General features: G+C 38.1%; 1 protein-coding gene across 3 annotated transcripts in view; it reads left to right on the forward strand.

The window, feature by feature from the left end:
- LOC118817569 (myocardial zonula adherens protein) overlaps positions 1 to 20086 on the forward strand; it is a 42093-nt gene that overhangs the window by 17909 nt on the left and 4098 nt on the right. For 2 of the 3 annotated variants that reach the window (XM_036584380.1, XM_036584379.1), the window contains 10 exons: positions 3643 to 3735; positions 8087 to 8227; positions 9434 to 9526; positions 11332 to 11445; positions 13055 to 13207; positions 13865 to 13990; positions 14746 to 14874; positions 15867 to 15952; positions 16140 to 16251; positions 18073 to 18156. In XM_036584380.1, coding sequence (XP_036440273.1) covers positions 3643 to 3735; positions 8087 to 8227; positions 9434 to 9526; positions 11332 to 11445; positions 13055 to 13207; positions 13865 to 13990; positions 14746 to 14874; positions 15867 to 15952; positions 16140 to 16251; positions 18073 to 18156 — 1131 coding nt within the window. Of the gene's footprint in view, positions 1 to 3642; positions 3736 to 4073; positions 5480 to 8086; positions 8228 to 9433; positions 9527 to 11331; positions 11446 to 13054; positions 13208 to 13864; positions 13991 to 14745; positions 14875 to 15866; positions 15953 to 16139; positions 16252 to 18072; positions 18157 to 20086 lie in introns of those variants that run through there. The other variant, XM_036584381.1, reaches the window with a different exon arrangement.

Below are 20086 nucleotides of genomic sequence, written 5' to 3' on the forward strand. Positions count from 1 at the left end.
ACAGTGTGTTTCACATCAAACCACTCTGAATTACTTCATTTACATTCTAACCACTTATTCAAAAACTGGTGTAATTTCCCTTTAAGGCTACTCTTGGTCTAAATGTTCAGTAGTAAGTGCTGTGCTGTGGTAATTAAAGTTTTTTTGTTTGTTTGTTTTATCTTATCTTCCTGTCTGAAGTTACATCCGGCATGTAGAAAGGCTCCAAAGATCAAACATCTAATGATGAGCATGTATGAATAGCTCTACTCTCGAGTTTCACCAAATCACCAAAAGAAGAAAAAGACCATTTTGTTGGAAATGGCTGTGATGTTCTGGTTGGCTCTTTGAAGCTGGAAATGTTTGGATTCACTCTGATGGACTGGTGCCTCTCATTTCAGAAGTCGTCTACCTGGACTGAGCCATTCATACTAGTTTCTTGTCCACTTGCTCTCAGTGGGTAATCTTCAGAGAACCATGATGTCCAGAGCAGAGGAGCATGAAAAACACTGCCGTCATTGTTGTCTTATCTCTGTCGGATATGTGTACGCCTATGCTCTGTGCTTCAAGAGCTAAGTAGTGGTTTCTGGTGGAAGCTCATTATACAAACATTTAACCTGGAGAGTGTCGTCTTTAGAAACTATTTCTTCACATCTAGGAATGCTGAGAGTGCTGCCAACCTTTTGATTCATTCATTTAATTTGATTATTTTTAAAGGTTCAAGAATCTCTACGTAGTGTTGTAAACCAATTAAAGATTTTTCCTCAGACCTGCATGTTTAAGCTAAGAACTCTTTGGAAAAATGTATTTTTATAGGGCTCATATCATGGAAAGATCAAAGTTTCAAAATGTACCATTCACTCCCTTTACCAGGGGTGGCAACCCAACTGTTAAGAACAGCCATTTGTCCTTTCAACAAAAATCAAACCACCTTGAGAGCCACAACATTTTATAATCATTTTACCATCTTGGCTGTAATATGAAAATGCAGACTTACTCTGTTTACTCAGCTTTAGCTCAGCTGTAGCCGCTTTTCTCACATCTCCAGCAGGAAACTTTTCCTCAAAAGTAGAATAGTTTCTTGTAAAATGCCTCTTGTTCTAATTTTCCCGTTCCACCTTAAATGGTGCCTGAGACGGCAGAATGTAACTGCTGCACCATTTAAGGTGGAACGGGAGAATTTGAATGAGAAACGGACTTCAGCTTCCTGACTTTTTAGTGTTTGACAGTTTCTTGTTGCAGATTAAATGTATCAGGAAACCAGCTGGAGTAATTACAAATGCAAAAAAGTCAATTCATCTCTAAATTATCGACGTTCGTCAAGCTTCGCGCCAACCTTCAGGATTAAAAGTTGGTGAATTATATTGATTGTTGAGTGAAAACTATATAAAATCATGGATTTTGTCAAACAAAAGAGGCACTAGAGGAAAACTGCATAACGCATTCATAATAATAACAGATTAAAATCTAATTTTAGGCCGGAACACCTTTTTAAAGGAATAGCAACAAAAATGGCCTTTGCAATAATAATAGTAATAATAATTTCTTTGATTTGTGTAATGCATTTATCATATTTATAGTTTGTTTAATTCTAAGGGATAAAGAAAGGTTGGAATATTAATGAATTAATGAATATTAATGAATTATAGTAGCTGAAGCCACACCAGTGCTGTAAGTGGACCACAAGGTAGTGAAATAAAATAAAAAAATGTACAGTATGGGCCCTTTAAGAGTGCACAGGTGTTATGTAATGAATGAATGAGGCTGTAAGGAACGTGGTGCTTTGCTCTCTACATTGACTTGTTTCCACATTGCGTTGGAAGCAGTACAGAAAAGGGTGCGGCCGCTACGTGAACTCGGATTACTGCTGATACAAAGTATGTGCTGAGCTGAAAGGGGAGTACCACTTCCTGAACATGTGAGAACAGCTGGATTTGATTAATCCTGCTCTCATGCTGTTCGTGTAGCAGAACTAGAGGAAAAACAACATGATGAAGTCTTTAACACACGCCTGTCTGAATCCACCGCTTTCAGTCAGAACTCATTACTGTCTTTGACTCATCGATCATAATGAGACAGAGTGGGCAAAACCAGCGATAGGCAGTAGCACCAGTTGTGCAACATTTTTTGTTTTTTGGTATTTGTTTTGCAAAGTCAGGCTTACACACACCAGCACACCCAATGACTGGCTGATTGTCAGTAATGATACTGATTCTACTCAGCTAGATTTATTTACATGAAAAGGCGCAGTGTAAAATGTGCTTGATGCGTTCAGAATGCATCTGAAATTGATGTCTTCCTTACTGAGGCTGCTGGTAAACACAAATTGTGCGTAAAACTGCTAATAGTGAACAATTATGAGGCACGGGGTCACCATCAGCACAAAGAAAGGGCAAAAGAGAAATGCTCAGCTGAGTGATGTTCTTTTCCAGAATAGAATTTGAAAAACAAAGGAAAGTTAATGCCATATGAGTCACTATGTGAGGAGATCTGTGTTATTTTGTTAAGTCTTATTTTGTTGGTAAATACAGTTGTATGCAAAAGTTTGGGCACCCCTGGTTAAATAACATATTGTTGATTTTCTGAGTGAAAGTAGATTAACACATCCTCTACAGAGAACACACTTCTGCACATTTGAATGCACAGTTACTGTTTATTTGCTGAATTTAATGTATTGAGGGGAAAAATGACATAAAATTTGACCTGTGCAAAAGATGTGGCACATTTTCATTAGATTTTTTTTCCCAGTAGGTTGAACTCATCAAATTTAATCTTAATTGTACACTATAATGTGCAGAAAAATGCCTTATTTGCCATATTTTCTTACACACACCAGCACACCTCATGACAGGCTGATTGTCAGTAACGATACTGATTCTATTCAGCTTTTATTTACAGATTTTTTTTACATGAACAGGCGCAGTGTAAAATGTGCTTGATGTGTTCAGAATGCAACTGAGGCTGCTGGTAATTACATAGGACCGCTAATAGTGAACACTTCTGAGGCACAGTGTCGCCATCAGCACAAAGAAAGGACAAAAGAAAAATGCTCAGTTTAGTGATGAAGAGTTAGCAGTGGTAGTGAATGGAGTTCGTTTCCAGAAAAGAACTTCTGCACATTTGAATGCACAGTTACTGTTTATTTGCTGAATTTAATGTATTAAGGGGAAAAATGAAACACAAAATTTGGCCTGTGCAAAAGTTATGGCACATTTTATATTTGATTTTTTTCCCATTATGTTGAACTCAGCAAATTAATATTAGTTGTCCACTAAAATGTGCAGACAATGCAATATTTCCCATGTTTGTTCCCTGCAGAGGATGTTTTAACTTCCTCTGGTTTCCCAATTACATGCTTTTACATTCTGTTAAGAGGCCGAGAAAATTTGTGCACAACTGGCCATTGTAAATTGAATGGAATACATAATTACCCACAATTTGAATATTCCCACAGGTTTTGTATGATTCTCTTTCAATTGCGCATGTATAAGAGAGTAATGAGTTTCCTCAGTCACATTTTTTCAGCCTTTTGTTTAGGCTTGTACACATAAGTGCACACACTTTTTGGAAGAATGCACCCAATTTGTGCCTGAAAGCTGGCTTTGTATAGTACATCTGATTTGTAGACATAAGTGGTCTAACTTTCGCGACCATGTGTTGCAGGAGGAGAAGATGGTGAACGGCTCCTGGATGAAGAAGAATGGGGTGATGCAGAGAGAGAGACCACCGGGCAGAGAATCACCTATAGAAGACAAGGTATGACCACGTTTAATGCCAAACACGGTCGCATTAACACAGAAAGAAGTGAGTGCAGTCGCTACTCCGTATGGTTTTAAGCAACATCTGTTTGGACACGCAAGTATACTACTCAAATATGTATTTTACTTGCCACAGTTTGAGCCTAGCAGTTTGCACAATGCTAATTGGTGGTCATAAGCTTTCATTACTTGTTGGCTCAAGTGCAAAACTAAATACTCAAGCGTGAGACACTAGACATGTCTAGGCTGATTAATTGGCTGATTTGGGGTCTAAAATAAAATGCTCCAAAGTGTGAATAGCAAAATAAATTGGGAACTAAGTAGATTACTTTATTCACAAATATACTTGAGAAGAAGTGAATATATTATCATTTGAAAATACTTTGAAAAGTACAAATCCCTTAAAACACATCAATTTACAGTCAATTTACCTAGACAGGTGGGCGTGGGGTACAACCTAACGGAGGGTAAAATCCAGCACAGTTTTTGTTTCATCCAGTAAAACTGGTCCTAGTAAAGTGTGCTTTTGACCATGTTTTTGTTTTCCTATATTTGTACAGCAGCTGGACAGATACTGCTCTAAATTCATCCTGAAGACACTTTTTATGCCATGAAGTGAACTTTTTTTTCAGAAGTGTTTTCTGATTAGTGTATAAGAATTCATTATTTTAGCTAGAATAGTGCATTTGAAGCTGAAGCCTGTTTCTAGGCGGTTGTTAAGATGTTTCTAGGCAGTTTCTATGGCATGAGGGGTGTGAACTGAGTGGTTCTTGAGGGGTTGCCAAACAGTCGCTAGTTGTTGTGAAAAATGAATGTGAGTCTATGGGGATAAAATAACGACACATAGAGGACTGGTGGTGGATTAGAACTTGGGAACCTGCCCTGAGTGAATACATGCAGTTTGGTGGCTGTCAGTCAAAGAAAAATTAAGAGACGTAAATAAAAGGAAAGTGATGGGAAAAAAAAGACAAACAGGTGAGTGCGGGTCAGAACAACATTGAATTCGTGCTCGAGGACCTGCCTTGAGATAGTATATTTGAAACTGAGTATTTCGGTCGAGCAGAGGTACGGTAGATGGACGTACAATTTTTTACCCTATTCGTTCCTGTGGGGAAAAAAAATCTGGATTTAATGAAGATTGTACGAAAACTGCATGTTGGATCAAAAAACTGTGTACACGCACACCATTCCCAATCAGACCGAACATTCTGGAGTTGGAACAGTGTCGATATCTCAAAAACTGCGGGATGAGTTGCCGGACAAAAATAAGGCAGAAAAAGAAGAAGAATGTAAATTGGATAACAATAATGTTGCATATTGCTTTTCAACGGCGTAATCACTAATTACTTTCTTGGTGGCTGTCATATTCACAGTTTTGAAGCATCCAATCAACTCACAGTGAGAGCTAAAATGCAGCCTCTATACAGCAAAGTAACTCTCAACTAAGCCACCCAAAGTAAGCAAGGAGAGCAGTCCATATCCCCCATATGAATTCAAAATAGTGGTGCTACTCCTGTAAAGTGCTGCATTTTCTGCGAAATTAACAAACTCCACTCTGTCAGTCAATCTTCTGACTTGTGAGAAGCGATTGGCTGCTATTAATAACACAAACTGTGATGAAACACACGATTATATGTACTGAAAACATCTGTGTGTGTTCAAAACACTTCATGCCAGAGGACCTAAAGTTTAGACGACATCAGACACAGACTGGAACCTTTTGTGGACACCCAAGAGTTGAGGTAAAGTGTCTGTTGTGTGTTTAAGCTGCTAGAAAAGGTGTTTGCTAGGACATATTACAAAATATGTGTCTCAGTTCAGCAAAGTTACCGAGGTAAATTCATTTTGCATTTATAAGCTGACTTCATAGACTCCAATGTGCGTTTCCCTCTCATACTGCAGATGGGCTTGTTGTCTGTCTCTCTGCTGTCATGACCAATGTCAACTTCGCTTAAAAATGATTTGGTTTTGAAGTTGTTTCAGAATCAAGTGTTTTGTGAGTGTAGCTTCTACATGCTCTAAACGTCACTAGACTCAGATATATTAGAAAAATATATAATCTGCTCCATCACCTGCTGGCTGGTAGTCCAGGCCGCTGTTGTGTGCAAGTATTATGGCGGGGGGGTTAGTGGATTGAGTGGATAGACCGTTTCCAGAGGCGAAAACTTCTAGCATAATGGTTTCTGTGAAATAAACATACACACATTTCTGTCATTTTTAGCTCTTTTATAATTTGCTGCTGTCAAAACCTTGTATCTCCAAAATGCTAACTTTACAGCAGAAGGAAAAAACATACATTAGTGTCAATGTAAGTCAATGGAACCTGATTTTTTTCTAAGTACTTTTGGGTCTTTTTTTTTTGGTACTTTTTTAATGAAATTTACACACAATGTAAAGGGTAACAGGCACTTTCAAATTAGGCCAAAAACTGAAAAACAACAAAAATTGAGATATGAGGTTTTGTTCCGACAGCAGTGAATTCATAGACACGTGCTTGTTGTATTTAAACTCTACACATACTGTAGTACCACTTTCGGTTTGAGGTATATAAAATAAGGTTAAATTTGTGGACCACTCAGTGGAAATTTGACAGATCATATGTTTTTCCCCATGGTATCTAGGTAGATACAGACAAACAACCTCTCTTATTCGTTTGGGTGGTACTTCAGGAGTTGAAGCTCTAACATGTTTGATTAATCACATAATTAGAAATATAATTATAGACATACATAATTAGGTAAACATAATTTCAAAGTAACAGAGGAATCAGCTCATCACATTTTGATTCCCAAAGCGTGGGACCACTTTAGACAGCGTAAAACATTTTTCTAGGCCTTGTGGAAGTTTTAGATACGTCATTGACTGTGAATGAGTCGTAGTCTAGCCAGAATTCAGTCAGTTATCAGGAATGGAAAACAGCGGAGGCAGTTCTACGTCAGGGCTCTTTACTGAAAAAGTCACCGTAAAACTGCTACATACAAGGAAAAAAATGATTATTTTTGTCTGTAACAAGCTTCAGTGCTCACTCTTAAAAACAAAATAGGGTTCTCCAAAGGTTCTTTAATAAAGAAAATGGTTCTATGTTGAGCCATGAGCACTCAAAGAAATTTTTGCATGATTGAAGGGCTCTTTAAACGGTTCTTCAGACTGATGGAGAATATGCTGTAGATGGTTCTCTATAGAGCCTTTTTGAAAAGGGTTCTATATAGCACCAAAAGGGTTCTTCTATTGTTATAATGCAAAAGCTGTAACAGTAGAAGAGCTCTTTTGGGTGCTATATAGAGCCCATATGGAGATATATATGGAGAACTCTTTCACAATGCAAAGAACGCTTTAATCATGCAAAAGGCTTTTTGAGTGTTCATGGTTCTACATAGAACTATTTTCTTTACTAAAGAGCCCTTGAAGAACCATCTTTTTTAAGTATGCTGTTTTTGGTACATAAAGCTGCAGTAAGGTTGTAAGTGGGGAAAAATAAAAATGAAGGAAACGTGGCATATGTGCCCTTTAACAGTTGTGTAACTGTATGTTTAGGGAAAGTGAGTATAGTATATGTATATAGCACTGAAGCAGTGCACTCTCTATACTGTAGGCTGGGCTGCAGAAACACAACACCGCCACTCAGGACTTTTTGTCACTGTCTGTTTCCCAACCTCCAGAACTGACCACTCAGCAGAGTCTGACCATGCACATACGCACACCCACTAAGAGAGAAACACATTTACAACAACACCTAAATATGGCAGGTGCTCACACACATATACAAACACCATGGTGATGTCCAGTCCTTCAAGTAAACACACATATTTGTTATTGTACCTTTTAAAGACATGGAGTCATACATGTGTATATCTTATAAGTCAGTGGAACCAGACATTTTTCCAAGTAATTCTGGGCCGTTTCTTTTGCTCCATTAATCATGAAATTTACACACAATGTGAAGAGCAGCAGACGTTTTCAAATTATGTCAAAAACTGAAAAATGCTGGAAATGGAGATACAAGGTTTTGTTCCAACAGCAGCAATATATAGGTACTTATAGAAGAATCCATATGTAATGATAATTTGGTCCATATTCTCATATATCACACACACCACACACACACACACATACTTATGTGTATATACTGTTTAAAAAAACTAAAAAATTGACATACAAGGTTCTACTCAGACAATGACAAGATGTATGGAAATCTAAGAATTTTTTTAAGCTTAATGTTAACCTCAGTAACGGTGGTGGACCTTTATAGAGTCAGGACTGCTTTGTTAGTCCTGTAGGTCGCCCTGTACTTCTCTGGTTTTACTACACTCACACAGAGATGGAAATCTGACCCATGTGGTCTTCCTCAGCACTCCTCTGGTGTGAGCAATGGTGTTGGACCCAGAGTGTACGGCGTGGTGCAGCGGACGGGCGAGCAGCAGCAGCAGGAAGTGACGGCCCGCGAGTGGCCGGTCAGTCACTTGAGAGATGAGATGAGGTACATCAGAGAGGTGAGTAGACACACACAGACTCGGGGAGAGAGGGAAAATGAACGGGGGAGAATAGTGATGATAGAGAGACGTCAGAGATGAGAAATGCATTATACTGCACGATATGGACAAAATATCATGTTGCAGTTCTCTTGCGACATATCGTGATCGTGATGTTCCTTGCAATATACTAAAACAACCTTGGTACAAAATCTGGATGTCTTAAGAGTCTTAAATCTTAAGAGAATGAGTGTGTTTACATGCACTCAATAATCCGATCATAATTGGATTTCTGCAGTTAGCTGATTATTCAAATGGTCTGTAAATAGTACACTCCGATTTCTTAGATCAGAGTACGGTCTAGAAATCTGATTAAGAAATCCGATAAAGAGCGCTGGATTTTAGCTCAGTAATCAGATTTCTCAGTGCAGGTAAACTCTTACTCTGATTTCTTTCGGATTTCTCAGTCTGCGCATGTGCAAACACAGACCGCGGCTCCGGAAATGAGCAAGCAGCGTTACTGCAAGATGGCAGCAAAACACTTTTGGAGCGACACTGAAACTAACGACATGCAGGACAAAATGAAGGATTTTAATATGTTTCATTTTCTAGATGATGTTTGTTCATATTTTAGGTAAAGTGGTGTGATGTTTAGAAATCCGATTACTGCCTGAATCATGTCGACCCGGAGTTTTCCCATTATCTGATTACCCAAGTGCATGTAAACCCATTGATCGGATATCTGAGAAAATCTGATTTTCTGCAGTTATCGGATTATGAAGTGCATGTAAACACACTTAGTGACACAAACAACACATCATCACAACAAAACATTGTGTCTTAGAAACTGAGACAAAAAAAGAAATTGAGAGTTGGGGGGAAAATGAAGTTGTTAACTTTAATGTAGGCTAATGTAAAGTGATTAAATTTATAATAATTTTCAAATATTTCTATTAGTATGTTCATCGTGGAATGTTCGCACAATGTAAAGAGCTGCAGATACTATATCTATTAATGAAACAAAATAATAAAAGCCAAAATCAATTACAAGGTTTTGATGACACCAACTCATGTGTTATACAAGAACAATGTATTTACTACATCACTGTACTTGTGTAAATTATGCTATACTGTTTGTTTCATTTCCAGAATAAGCTTTATTATAATCGTGGAAATTGAAAAAAAAAGTAAAATAATTGAAAAAGTAAAGTTAAATTTATCTTGCAGGTGCGGGACTCCTTAGAAAAGGTCCGAGAGCGGATGTACGGCCAGTTTGGAGGAATGCAGCAATCCATGCAGAAACTCTCCCAAGAATTAAGGGTGAGGACATCCTCTTTCAGAGAGACAGTCTAATTCTGTGTTTATGTTGTATTTACTAACTCTGATAACAGGCTTCGTCATAGCTTCCAGAAGAATGTAATGACAGGAAATGCACTGATGCTCATGGACCATGGAGCATATTTTTAATTGGTTATCATTTCACTCCACTTCAGCATTTGGTTTCATTGCAGTCACTCACTGTAGGCTGTATAACTATGAAGATAACAGATTTTAAATCAGCTCCTAGAATCTTATTATAGTTTCTACTCCCAATACAGGTAAACTCACCTGCCTGTTTGACAGTGAAAATGCAACTACAAACAGGGCTGCAGATACATTTTAATGTTGGCAGAGCTGAAGAGCGATGATAAGGAAATGCAGTTGCATATGATTGTTATTCTGTTTTTAATGTGTCAGACCATTAAGACAATGAAAATGAAATCTTAAAGGCACTTTGCTTTTCCATATTAACTTTTGGTAACGCTTTATTTGGAGTGGTCCTTTGTAGCTGTGGTGTTGATGTGTTTGTTACTCAGTGGTCTGGTGGATCCACCGCATTGTATTGTTTTTTAAATCAATACAGCCATAACAGTTTATGTAGAAATACCCTGAATGGCCCTAATCCTAATCCCAACCTTAACCTCAGCACAAAACCTAATCCTAACCCTCACCCTGGACCTAATCCTAAACTTAACCTCAACCCAAAACCTAATCCTAACCTTAACCTCAACCCAAAACCTAATCCTAACCCTCATATGTTTTTGACATGTTACTGAGAGTCTGTTGAGTGTTTGTTTTATCTAAAAGGACACTCAAAATAATGTCACCTAACTTTTTCCAGCCATTGTACACAGAAATACCAATGCAGGTACACATTTTCCATTTAAATTTGAATTATGTCTTAAATAATTCACCCACCTAAAGTGATGGGAACTGCAAATATAATATGTATATATGTAAATAAATATATATATGTAAATACACTATTTAATCAGCCTTTTCACATTTGCATCTGAATTTGAAAAAAGTCCGGAATATGCTATACACTCAAAAAAGATGCTTCTTTATGGGTTCTCGAGTAAAGAAAATGGTTCTATAGAGAACCATGAACACTCAAAGAGCCTTTTGCATGATTAACCCTTGTGTGGTGTTCAGGTCTCTGGGACCCATTTTCATTGCCTTCACTCTTCACCCCACCCCCCAAATTCATATTACACATGTGGTGTTGGGGTGAACCCGTGGGGAATAAAAGTGTGGAGGTGCTTTCTTTGCATCGTGAAAGCGTTCTTAATAATGATGGAAAATGTATTTTATATAGTTCTATACAGAACCTTTTTGAAAAGGGCTCTATATAGCACCAACAAGGTTCTTCTATTGTTACAGCCTTCGCAATCATAACAATAAAATAACCTATGTGGGTGCTATATAGATCCCTTTTCAAAAAGGTTCTGTATAGAACTATATAAAATACATTGTCCATCATTATTAAGAACGCTTTCACGATGCAAAAAAAAAACTTTAATTATGCACATTATTATTTGAGTGTTTATAGCTCTATATAGAACCATTTTCTTTACTAAAGAACCCTTGAAGAACCATCTTTTTTAAGAGTGTACCTCGGTAGTTGCAAGGCATGTTTCACTGGAAGTATGAAAATTTCATACACTCCTGATTTATTCTGCCCTTGTGCCAGCCACCCCCCCCATTTCACATGGTATAATTTATTTTAGGACATTTCTCCAACGAAATGCTGACTGAACTGCCAAGTCTTCTCTAATGTAATACTCTGTCTGTGCACTTTGCAGATGGCGAACTCTCAGAAGCGTTATTTGGAGGCGGAGGTGAAGACAGGAAGGCAGGCCATGCAGAGTTTTGATCAGATGAACAGCTCTCTCATATCAGCCAACATCGACTTGCAGGTACAATATCAGCATCAGCAAATACCACCCAGCAATAATTACAATGCAATGAACATGCAGGACAAGACAGTATGAGACAGGCAGGAAGATAAACATATAAGAAAGAATAAGAATGTGAGCAGTGAATAGGAATACAGACCTGAATAGATTAACTGAGCAGACTATTTGTAATCTGTAACTGCAGGATAGCAAAGCGTAAGTGAAGTAGCCCATTACGGATTGAAAGGATCCGCACTGTGTTTGTAAGTGGGTGGGGTCCAAATAAATCATCTTTGTAATAGCTGACAGCAGCTTTATTTATAGTTACTTTAAATGTTGACACAAATGAGGAAAGTGAGAGTAGCAGGAGAGAAAGATTAACCAGTTTGGTGGGTTACATTTTATTCAGGAATCAATTGTTTTCAGCCACACAAAAGCTGTAGATGAGCATATTCTGCCTTGGTGGACCTTATTCACACAAACGTTTCTTTTTAAACCTTGTGTGGTGTTCAGGTCTGTGGGACCCATTTTCAGTGCTTACCAAAAGAAAAAAATGATGTGTTTCATTATTATTTCAACCTCAGATTCCCATTGTCTGTAAAGAACATATAAAATAACACATTTTCAGTGACTTCGTATTACACATGTGGTGTTGGGGCTGAACCTGTGGGGAATAAAAGTGTGGAGGTGCTGTGTCCTTCACTCTGTTCTCCTCCTACATGGCCTGCTGTTAGTGTGTGTGTGTGTATGTATGTGTGTGTGTGTGTGTGGGGGTGTGAGGGTGGACAACATGGACAGGCTGTTGACTGGCTACAGCTGCTAAAGGAGAACCCTACGCTGGCTACTTGTGATATTTTAAACATCTGGTATTTTTACATAAATTGTTATGGCTGTATTGATTTAAAAAACAATAATGTGGTGGGTCCAGCAGACCACTGAGTAACAAACACATCAACACCACACAAGGGCTAAATGTACCTGGGATCAGTATATTATGGCCTTAGTCATCCAATGTCAAACTGGTCAAATTATGTTTTGTTGATTTTCTAAAGGAATATAAGTTAACACATCCCCTACAGAGAACATACTTATGCACATTTTAATGCATAATTACTGGTTGTTTCCTGAATTTAACATATTGGACAATACAAAAGCAAAAGTTATGGCATATTTTATATATTTGTTCTAATATGATAAACTCTGCACTAAACCTTGCATTAAAATGTCGTATTTTAGTGTATTTTCTGTAGAGGATGTGTAAGCTTATTTTCTCTTCGAAAATCAAGAAGGTGTAGTTTCACTGGGGCGCACAAACTTTTGTACATGACTATAAAGGTAAAAATAGGCATCATAAGAAGCCTAAAAGTGATAGTTGGGTGTCTTAAGGTTGCTTCTTTCGCTCTGGAGTTACGAGGCTAATGTGCCTAACAGACAATGGAAGTTTACAGCCACCAGGTTAGCACTGTGCAAACTGTATGCCTACATCACCACACATTGGCCTCAAACTGCATAGAGGTGTCCAGTAATCTCAGATAGACTTGCTGTTATCTATAAAAATGGACTAACATACGTTTCTAAGTTTAGAAGTCTCTGCTCTGTCCTGAGTGTGTGTTTGCTTCCTGTGTTGTAGAAAGCCCTGTTGGAGAGCTGTAACGGTCGTGTGGGGAACAGGGAGGAGATGAGAGCTCTGCGTAGCTCCTTCGAGAAGACTGAAGAGAGACTGAGGGAACGTGAGAAGCAGCTAGCCGCTGCCCAGGCCGAAAACCAGGCGCTAAAACTACAGGTGTCCAGCACAACACATAAATACACACAGCTGTGCTCCATTCAACCCTAAAATTAACCCCAAAAAACCAAGAGATTATCTTTGGCCTCTTTTGCTTTAGCTAGTAAATGCAGCAGTTTCAGGGGAAAAAAGCTATTTTCGTCATGAGGAGCCAACAAATGTCCCTGCACCCTAGGCCTGTCCTGAGCATGATATTCTGGTGACCGATATATTGCCATATAAATAATTGTGATGAACAATTTAATTATCTTTTTTGCTTTGTGGGCAGCTGTTAAAGTACAAGCCTAAAGTGGCCAAATTGGCTGATTAGCTGTCCTGCCTTGTTGATACTAAGTAGTCGATACTTAGTGGCTCCCAACTGACAAGAGGCACAACTCAAGCTCAAATAAACAAACATTACTCACTGCTGCCCTCTAAAGGTGTTATTAACAGACATCAAATAAACCCAACTCTATAAGGACCAGTAGATACTGTGTTTATCTTTCAGATTGCAGTGTAATGTAAGGCGAGAACTGAGAATGGAAATTCGATTTTTAAAATTTGAGTGATCAGTTTTAAATGAGTAATCATTACAAATTTATTTCATAGAAGTGGTCATGCTGACCTTGGCAGATGTGTTTGTGTGTGCTGTGTGTGTGTGTGTGTGTGTGTGTGTAGGTGGCATCGTCTCAGGAGGCCAGTGCGCGAGCGATGAAGGAGATGAGTGCTAAACTGCAGCAACAGTATGAAGAACAGCTGCAGGAACAGCAGAGGAAACACAGGCAGGAGATTGAAGCTCTGCAGGTGCACATTTACACTGACTTAAGAACAGTGTCCCTATATGTTTGACTCAAAACAACCACATATAACTATATTTTCAAAAAATCATATCAATCACATCATGATTGTGTAGATGCTTTTTAAAAACTTCTTAACCCTTTAATGCTGGGGCAAAAACAGCTTTTTAAATCTTCCCTTTTAACATTGTGATTTATCAAAGCTTGCATTTATTTTCATATGCAAAAAAAATGGCATTTTGATGCAGAAACCATCAGTTTTGAGCAAGCAAACATATGAACAGAAATATTTTTCACATTTCAGGGTTTCTCTGATGAAACACATTAATAATAAGCATTTCCATAATGATGTGAATTGCATTCTGAATGTGTGTGGATGCTCTCTCAGAAACTATCACAGTGGATCCAACAATAAAGGCAGCTTTTGTTATACAGTGATAGAAAACACAGCAGCTCACAGATAGCAGCTCCAGTTCCACATGCTGATCCATTTTACTATGTCCAACGTGGGCATGCAGTCTCTAAATGCACCACTAATAAAATGATAGGTAAGACAGGGTTAACAGCTGCTCCTCCTAGTGGTATCATCCGAGAGAATTGAGACATCTGATACATTTTTGGAGGGAGGGAGTGTCAAAAAACCGCAAACTGAAAGTGAAGGTCGTTCTGAAACTGAGGGTTCCGGTTTTCTTCGCTTGGAGAAAACGAATACATATGAAGAACGAGACGAATGTGAACGCTGTCTGTTCTGACCGCTCCCAGGCCCAGCTGGAGGAGTACATGAGGCGACTGGAAGCGGCTGAGAGGAACGTGAAGCTGGCAGAGGAGAAAATTGCTGAGAGGGATCAGAGGATCAGCGAGGTGGAGCGACTGCTGGACTGCATGGCTCAGGTCAGTTCATACAGATTAAAGCTGGCCTCTACAGTAGAGCATCGTATGTGGGCTATAGTGAACATAGCAGGGCAGCACCCCTAAAGTCAGGATTGCTTAACTGCATAAAAAAATATACAAATTATAATAGAATTAAAGTCTCCAGTCAGGACAGAGTAACAGCAACTGCTGAAGATAATAATAAAATAAAAGAATTGTAAAATAAAATAAAGTAAATAAAACAATCATGTTTGTAGCACCCTCTACAGTAAGGACTGTTCAATTGCAACATCTGCTGCTAAAAATAATAATAAAATAAAATAAATTTAAAATAAAATATAGTAAATAAAACAATCATGACTGTAGCACCCTCAGCAGTCGGGACCGTTTAACTGCAACATCAGCTACTAAAAATAATAGAAAATGATAAATAAAAATGAAAGAGCTTTAAAATAAAGTATAATAAATTAAACAAATTATTCCAGACTCTAGCATCCTCAGCAGCCAGGGTTGTGTAACTGTTGAAATTTGTAATAAAACAAAATAGCTTAAAAATAAAGCATGATAAATTAAGCAAGTCACAACTGTAGTAGCTTCTATAGTCAAGATTGTTTAACTGTAATCTTAAAAAATAATGAAAGTAAAATTAAATCAGAACTTATGTACTTCAGAAAAATAAAGTATGATCAGTTAAAAGTAAAATAAATGGTGGGATGGAGTTTACATTATAGATATGTTTTACATATCTTTTCTGAATTTACATTATCACATTTATTGTTGCCATTTGTTGTCAATACAGGTAACTTGGCAGGTTACAATTTGTAGGCTACAAAAAACACATTAAAAAATCATCCAGTTAAATCATCCAGTATTCAGTCAAATAGATGAAAATGTTTTCTGTGAGTTTGATATGTCTCAGGGTATATCACATATGTACTGCTTAAGAGTTTATCACCCCTGGTTTGAACTGCCTTCCTGCATCCACTAGACCAGAAAAGACTTTTATTTTGCAGGAGAAGAGCCAGCTAACCCAGAAACTCTGTGACTGTGAAAAGCGCTTGCGCACTTTGGATGAAGTAGACTCAGGTGTTAAGAAAAGGTAAGAGGTTGCCTTCACTGGACACATAGTTCTGTAGTTTCTTGGAATCATTCTGTTGTTACTATTTCAAAATAAAAGTATCTGAATGCACCATGCTCATCTCTTGTGGCCACTGTTAGAATTGCTGGTGGTAAATATAATAGAACGGTTTTATCATGATCATGATGATGGAGGTGTTGTGTTCCAGGACTGAGCAGGTAGTCATACAGAAAGAGGCATCGGAGCTGAAAGAGAGAATAAAGCACCTGAATGACATGGTGTTCTGTCAGCAGAGGAAGGTTAAGGGTATGATAGAAGAGGTGAGACCTTATAGTCATTTTGGTATATCGAGAACAAATACGTATGCATTATAGTATATATAAAACAATGATTCAAGCGGGTGTCCTGCATGTACTGTAATATGCTGTTGACATATTCCAAAGGATATTTTCCAAAACATCAGCATATACAGTACTGTGCAGAGGTTTAAGGCACCTAAGCACACTTCAAATCATTTATCTGAATAAGGCCAAATCCCATTTCTTATTTTTACCCCTATCCCTTGTTTTCGAGTGTCTTCTTCCCCCTTGGAACTGAGTTACAAGGGGTAGTGGTTGAAATCTTCACTATGAAATGGGACCCTAAAATCAAGAAGAGCATTACTTCATTAACAGGCTACATTAACAGCTACTAGCGCTGCTCTGCCCACAGCTAATTCTTTGGTGATATGAAGCTGAAGGCAGATATTCACCAGCTTCTTTTTTGAATTTTCCTGTTCCACCTTAAATGTTGTAGTGGTTCTGACACCTGAGACGCCAGAATGTAACTGCTGCACCATTTAAGGTGGAATGGGAAATTTAGCCTGCTAGCTACTGAGACATCAGCAAACTACTAGTGATTTTTTACTCTAGTTATGAAGAAAAGAACCATAATACATTGAAATGGCATTAAACTAAGATGGTTATCATAATATTAACAGAGAAAATACTTTCTTTAGTTGCTTGTGCAGCCATCTTGCCAGTTTTTCTTTTTTCTCATAAAACTCCTCCATTTGGAGTGTGCCTCTGAAAAACCCCTACCCATAGGCGTGAACACGCAAAAATGAGGGGTAAGGGCAAAGTGGTAGGGGTGAGGGGTGAAATGGGATTAGGCCTTGTAAACAAACTCCATATAACATGAGAGTAAATGCAAATAAGCATTTTTTTTTTATTTTAAAAAGTAGCTATTTTTTTAGTTCGAAGAACAAGGTTTTGTTCCAGATCATGTGGATGTGTTAAATTCCTGCACCAGGACTCTTAACACAATGCAGTACTGATTAGCCATGTCAGATATTGGATGATAACTACAAATAACACTGCACTGCAATGAGAAGAGGTTTGAAAATAGTTAAGTGAACACAGACATACATAAAACCAGTACTTAATATATTATTGTTATTTGTGTTTATTTTAATGTGTTTTTCTGAGCAAATAAACACTTATCGACTAATTAAATATCTTTTTAAATTTTCTCTTTTGTCTAAAACGTTTAAACAGTACTGTATATATTGAATCTATTGCAGTTTCTCAATTACTACAGTATGCACTGACTGGCCACTTTATTAGAAACGTAGCTCCACCTTTTTGGTTTGGAGCTGGATTGGTTGGATATTTTTGGGTGGCGGTCCGCTCTCGAGGTAGCAGTGACACTGGCGTGTGTACCAGCACCACACACAATACCATGTCAGTGTCACTGCTTTGCCGACAGCCAACGGACCACCCAAATAATATCCTTTACGCATATCTGCTTATTTACCCTACAGCAGTTTAGCCCCACCCACTCACACTGAAGTTCTAAGGGGTGTTTCAGCCTGCGCTGCTTTTTGAATGAGGTGCAATGCAGGGCAGCCACTAAGAGCAGAGCTCATTTACTTATGTCCGCCTGTCTAATTCTAAAGGATAAAGAGAAGTTGGCAAATGATCATGTAAAAATGAATTATGACTGTTTTTGGTATAAAATCACACACATTTTATCAGTGGAAAGTCAAAGAAAATGTAAAATTTTTTTACAATATACTCTCTTATTTGCCATACATTACATTATTGAATTAGATTGTCATCCAGTTTGTTCAGTGGCTTTGATCTTTTCTTCATTTTCCTCAGGTGGAAACGCTGAGAGCTAGTGTGGCTCAGAAGGACATGTACATATCGGAGCTGCTAGACAGGATAGCAATTGTGGAGTGTGAGGTAAAAGCAGTGGGAAAGCTTGCAGGTTGTGCTTTTGACTGCCACTCGCCCTGAATCATCAAACCACACACAGAATGACTGGATGGAGAATCGTTCAACATTCCAACATTCTGGCTGCTATAAGCTGTTATTTCACATCCTTTTACTGCCATTTCACAACACTTCACTCTGAGAGAAGCATGCCAAGCAAAGATCATAGTTTTTATACTGTGAAGTTTGGTGGAATTAGAAAACATTTGCCAGACACTCTGTAGCTGGACAAAATGAGCAGTGGATTCATTTGGTGAAAGTGTTGATTAAACACTAACGAAGGGTTTTAACCCTCTTTTTGTCATGTTTTTTTTTTCTCACATTTCCCAAAATATCCCAAGAAGGTGTGAACAATATTTAAACAGTGGAACACGGATGGAGATGTTGTGCGTTATTACAGCTTTCATTCAGTTGCAGGCAGTCAGTACAACAGTCCTGCAAAATAAAGAAAACATAGTGGCAGTTCCTTAAGCAGTACCCGTTTGCGTTACGGAACCATAAAACAGTGCTATTGCCATGTTGCAATATCAGGTTCAGCTCAACTTTTTTAATATTTGTCAGATGAACCTGAATGTGGTTTTGTCCGAGTCCGTATGTTATGCATTTCACAGCACATCATCTTTGCTGGATTCTATTGTGCTCATTTCCAGCGGATTTCAATTTGTTTAGTTATTCCGTCCAAAAGCTTGTTTAGGGGCGACAACAGGTTTGAAATGTGTTGTATGTCTGTGGTCACATTCTTCTTCAGAATCTGACCAAATGGGCTGCAGGTTAAATTTTATCTTACAGAAGTTATTTGATGTCTCCATTTTCTGGTTTTGCATGTGCTAAAGTAGAAACTTGGTAACGTTCATGTTTGATCTCAAAACTTTGTGCGCCGTTTTGCTATGGTTTCTGACAAGTTTCATCGAAATGGTGGAAAATGTGCAGCGGGCTTTGAAGTATGTTTTCTCTCATTTGATAAGCGTGTCAGAGGTGTTACCCAATCAGCAGTGACGCCGTATTAAAACACACTGCACACAATGGGTTCTGATAAAGTTCTCTATAAATGTGGTCGCTGCAGCTTGGTGTACACAACAGTTGAATACATTAGAAGTCGTATTTTGAAGTGTAAAACACGTATTTACTCATGTTATCAGCCTCCGAAAATTCTTTGAAAAGAACAAGAATGGCCTTCTCAGCTGCCATAGTTGCAGCGCTTGCGTAACAGAGTGATCACCACATCACCATTTTTGTTTAAATAAACGTTTTGCTACGTTTTGTCGGGGCTGAACGCAGCTCAGGTCTTAGCAACTGGTGCTCAGCAGAACAATGGTTATTTTGAATAAATAACAGCTCAGGAAGAACGCTTCTCAACCAATCGGATTGTGTCGTCGGAACTGACTCTTGTACGGGAAGTTATTTTTTTTTCGTATTCTTCATAAATTACGTTACAAGAGGCTTTTCTAAGCGTATAAAGAAACATTACCCAAGTGCATGTTTCATTACTAACAGAGTATAAGTAGTTCTGTTTAACTAGATTTAGTTCAGTTTATTATGTAAAATGTTTAACAAAATCCTTGTATTAATAGTTTTTAAGCATTTTAATGTGGCAAAGTTGTCTGTTCCAACTTATCAAACTAAAGACCGTGATGTATATCGTTTATCGTGAAAATGTCTTGAAGTATCGTTACGTTCTGTTTTTGCCTTATCAAAACACATGACCACCAATTCACTGCCAGCCCGTTCTTCGTACAGAGTGATGGGCTAATGTCTTCAAACCAACTTCACAGCAAAGAACTACAGTATGCATTTGGCATGAATATGCTTTTACACTGAAAAGAAGTGCTGCTTTGACATTTGCTTTGATTCAAATGCTTCAATACATCAGTTTCAAATCAATATGACATCAACACACTTA

The sequence above is a fragment of the Colossoma macropomum genome, unplaced genomic scaffold, assembly GCF_904425465.1.
Source record: "Colossoma macropomum unplaced genomic scaffold, Colossoma_macropomum, whole genome shotgun sequence".
Classification (NCBI taxonomy): Eukaryota; Metazoa; Chordata; class Actinopteri; order Characiformes; family Serrasalmidae; genus Colossoma; species Colossoma macropomum.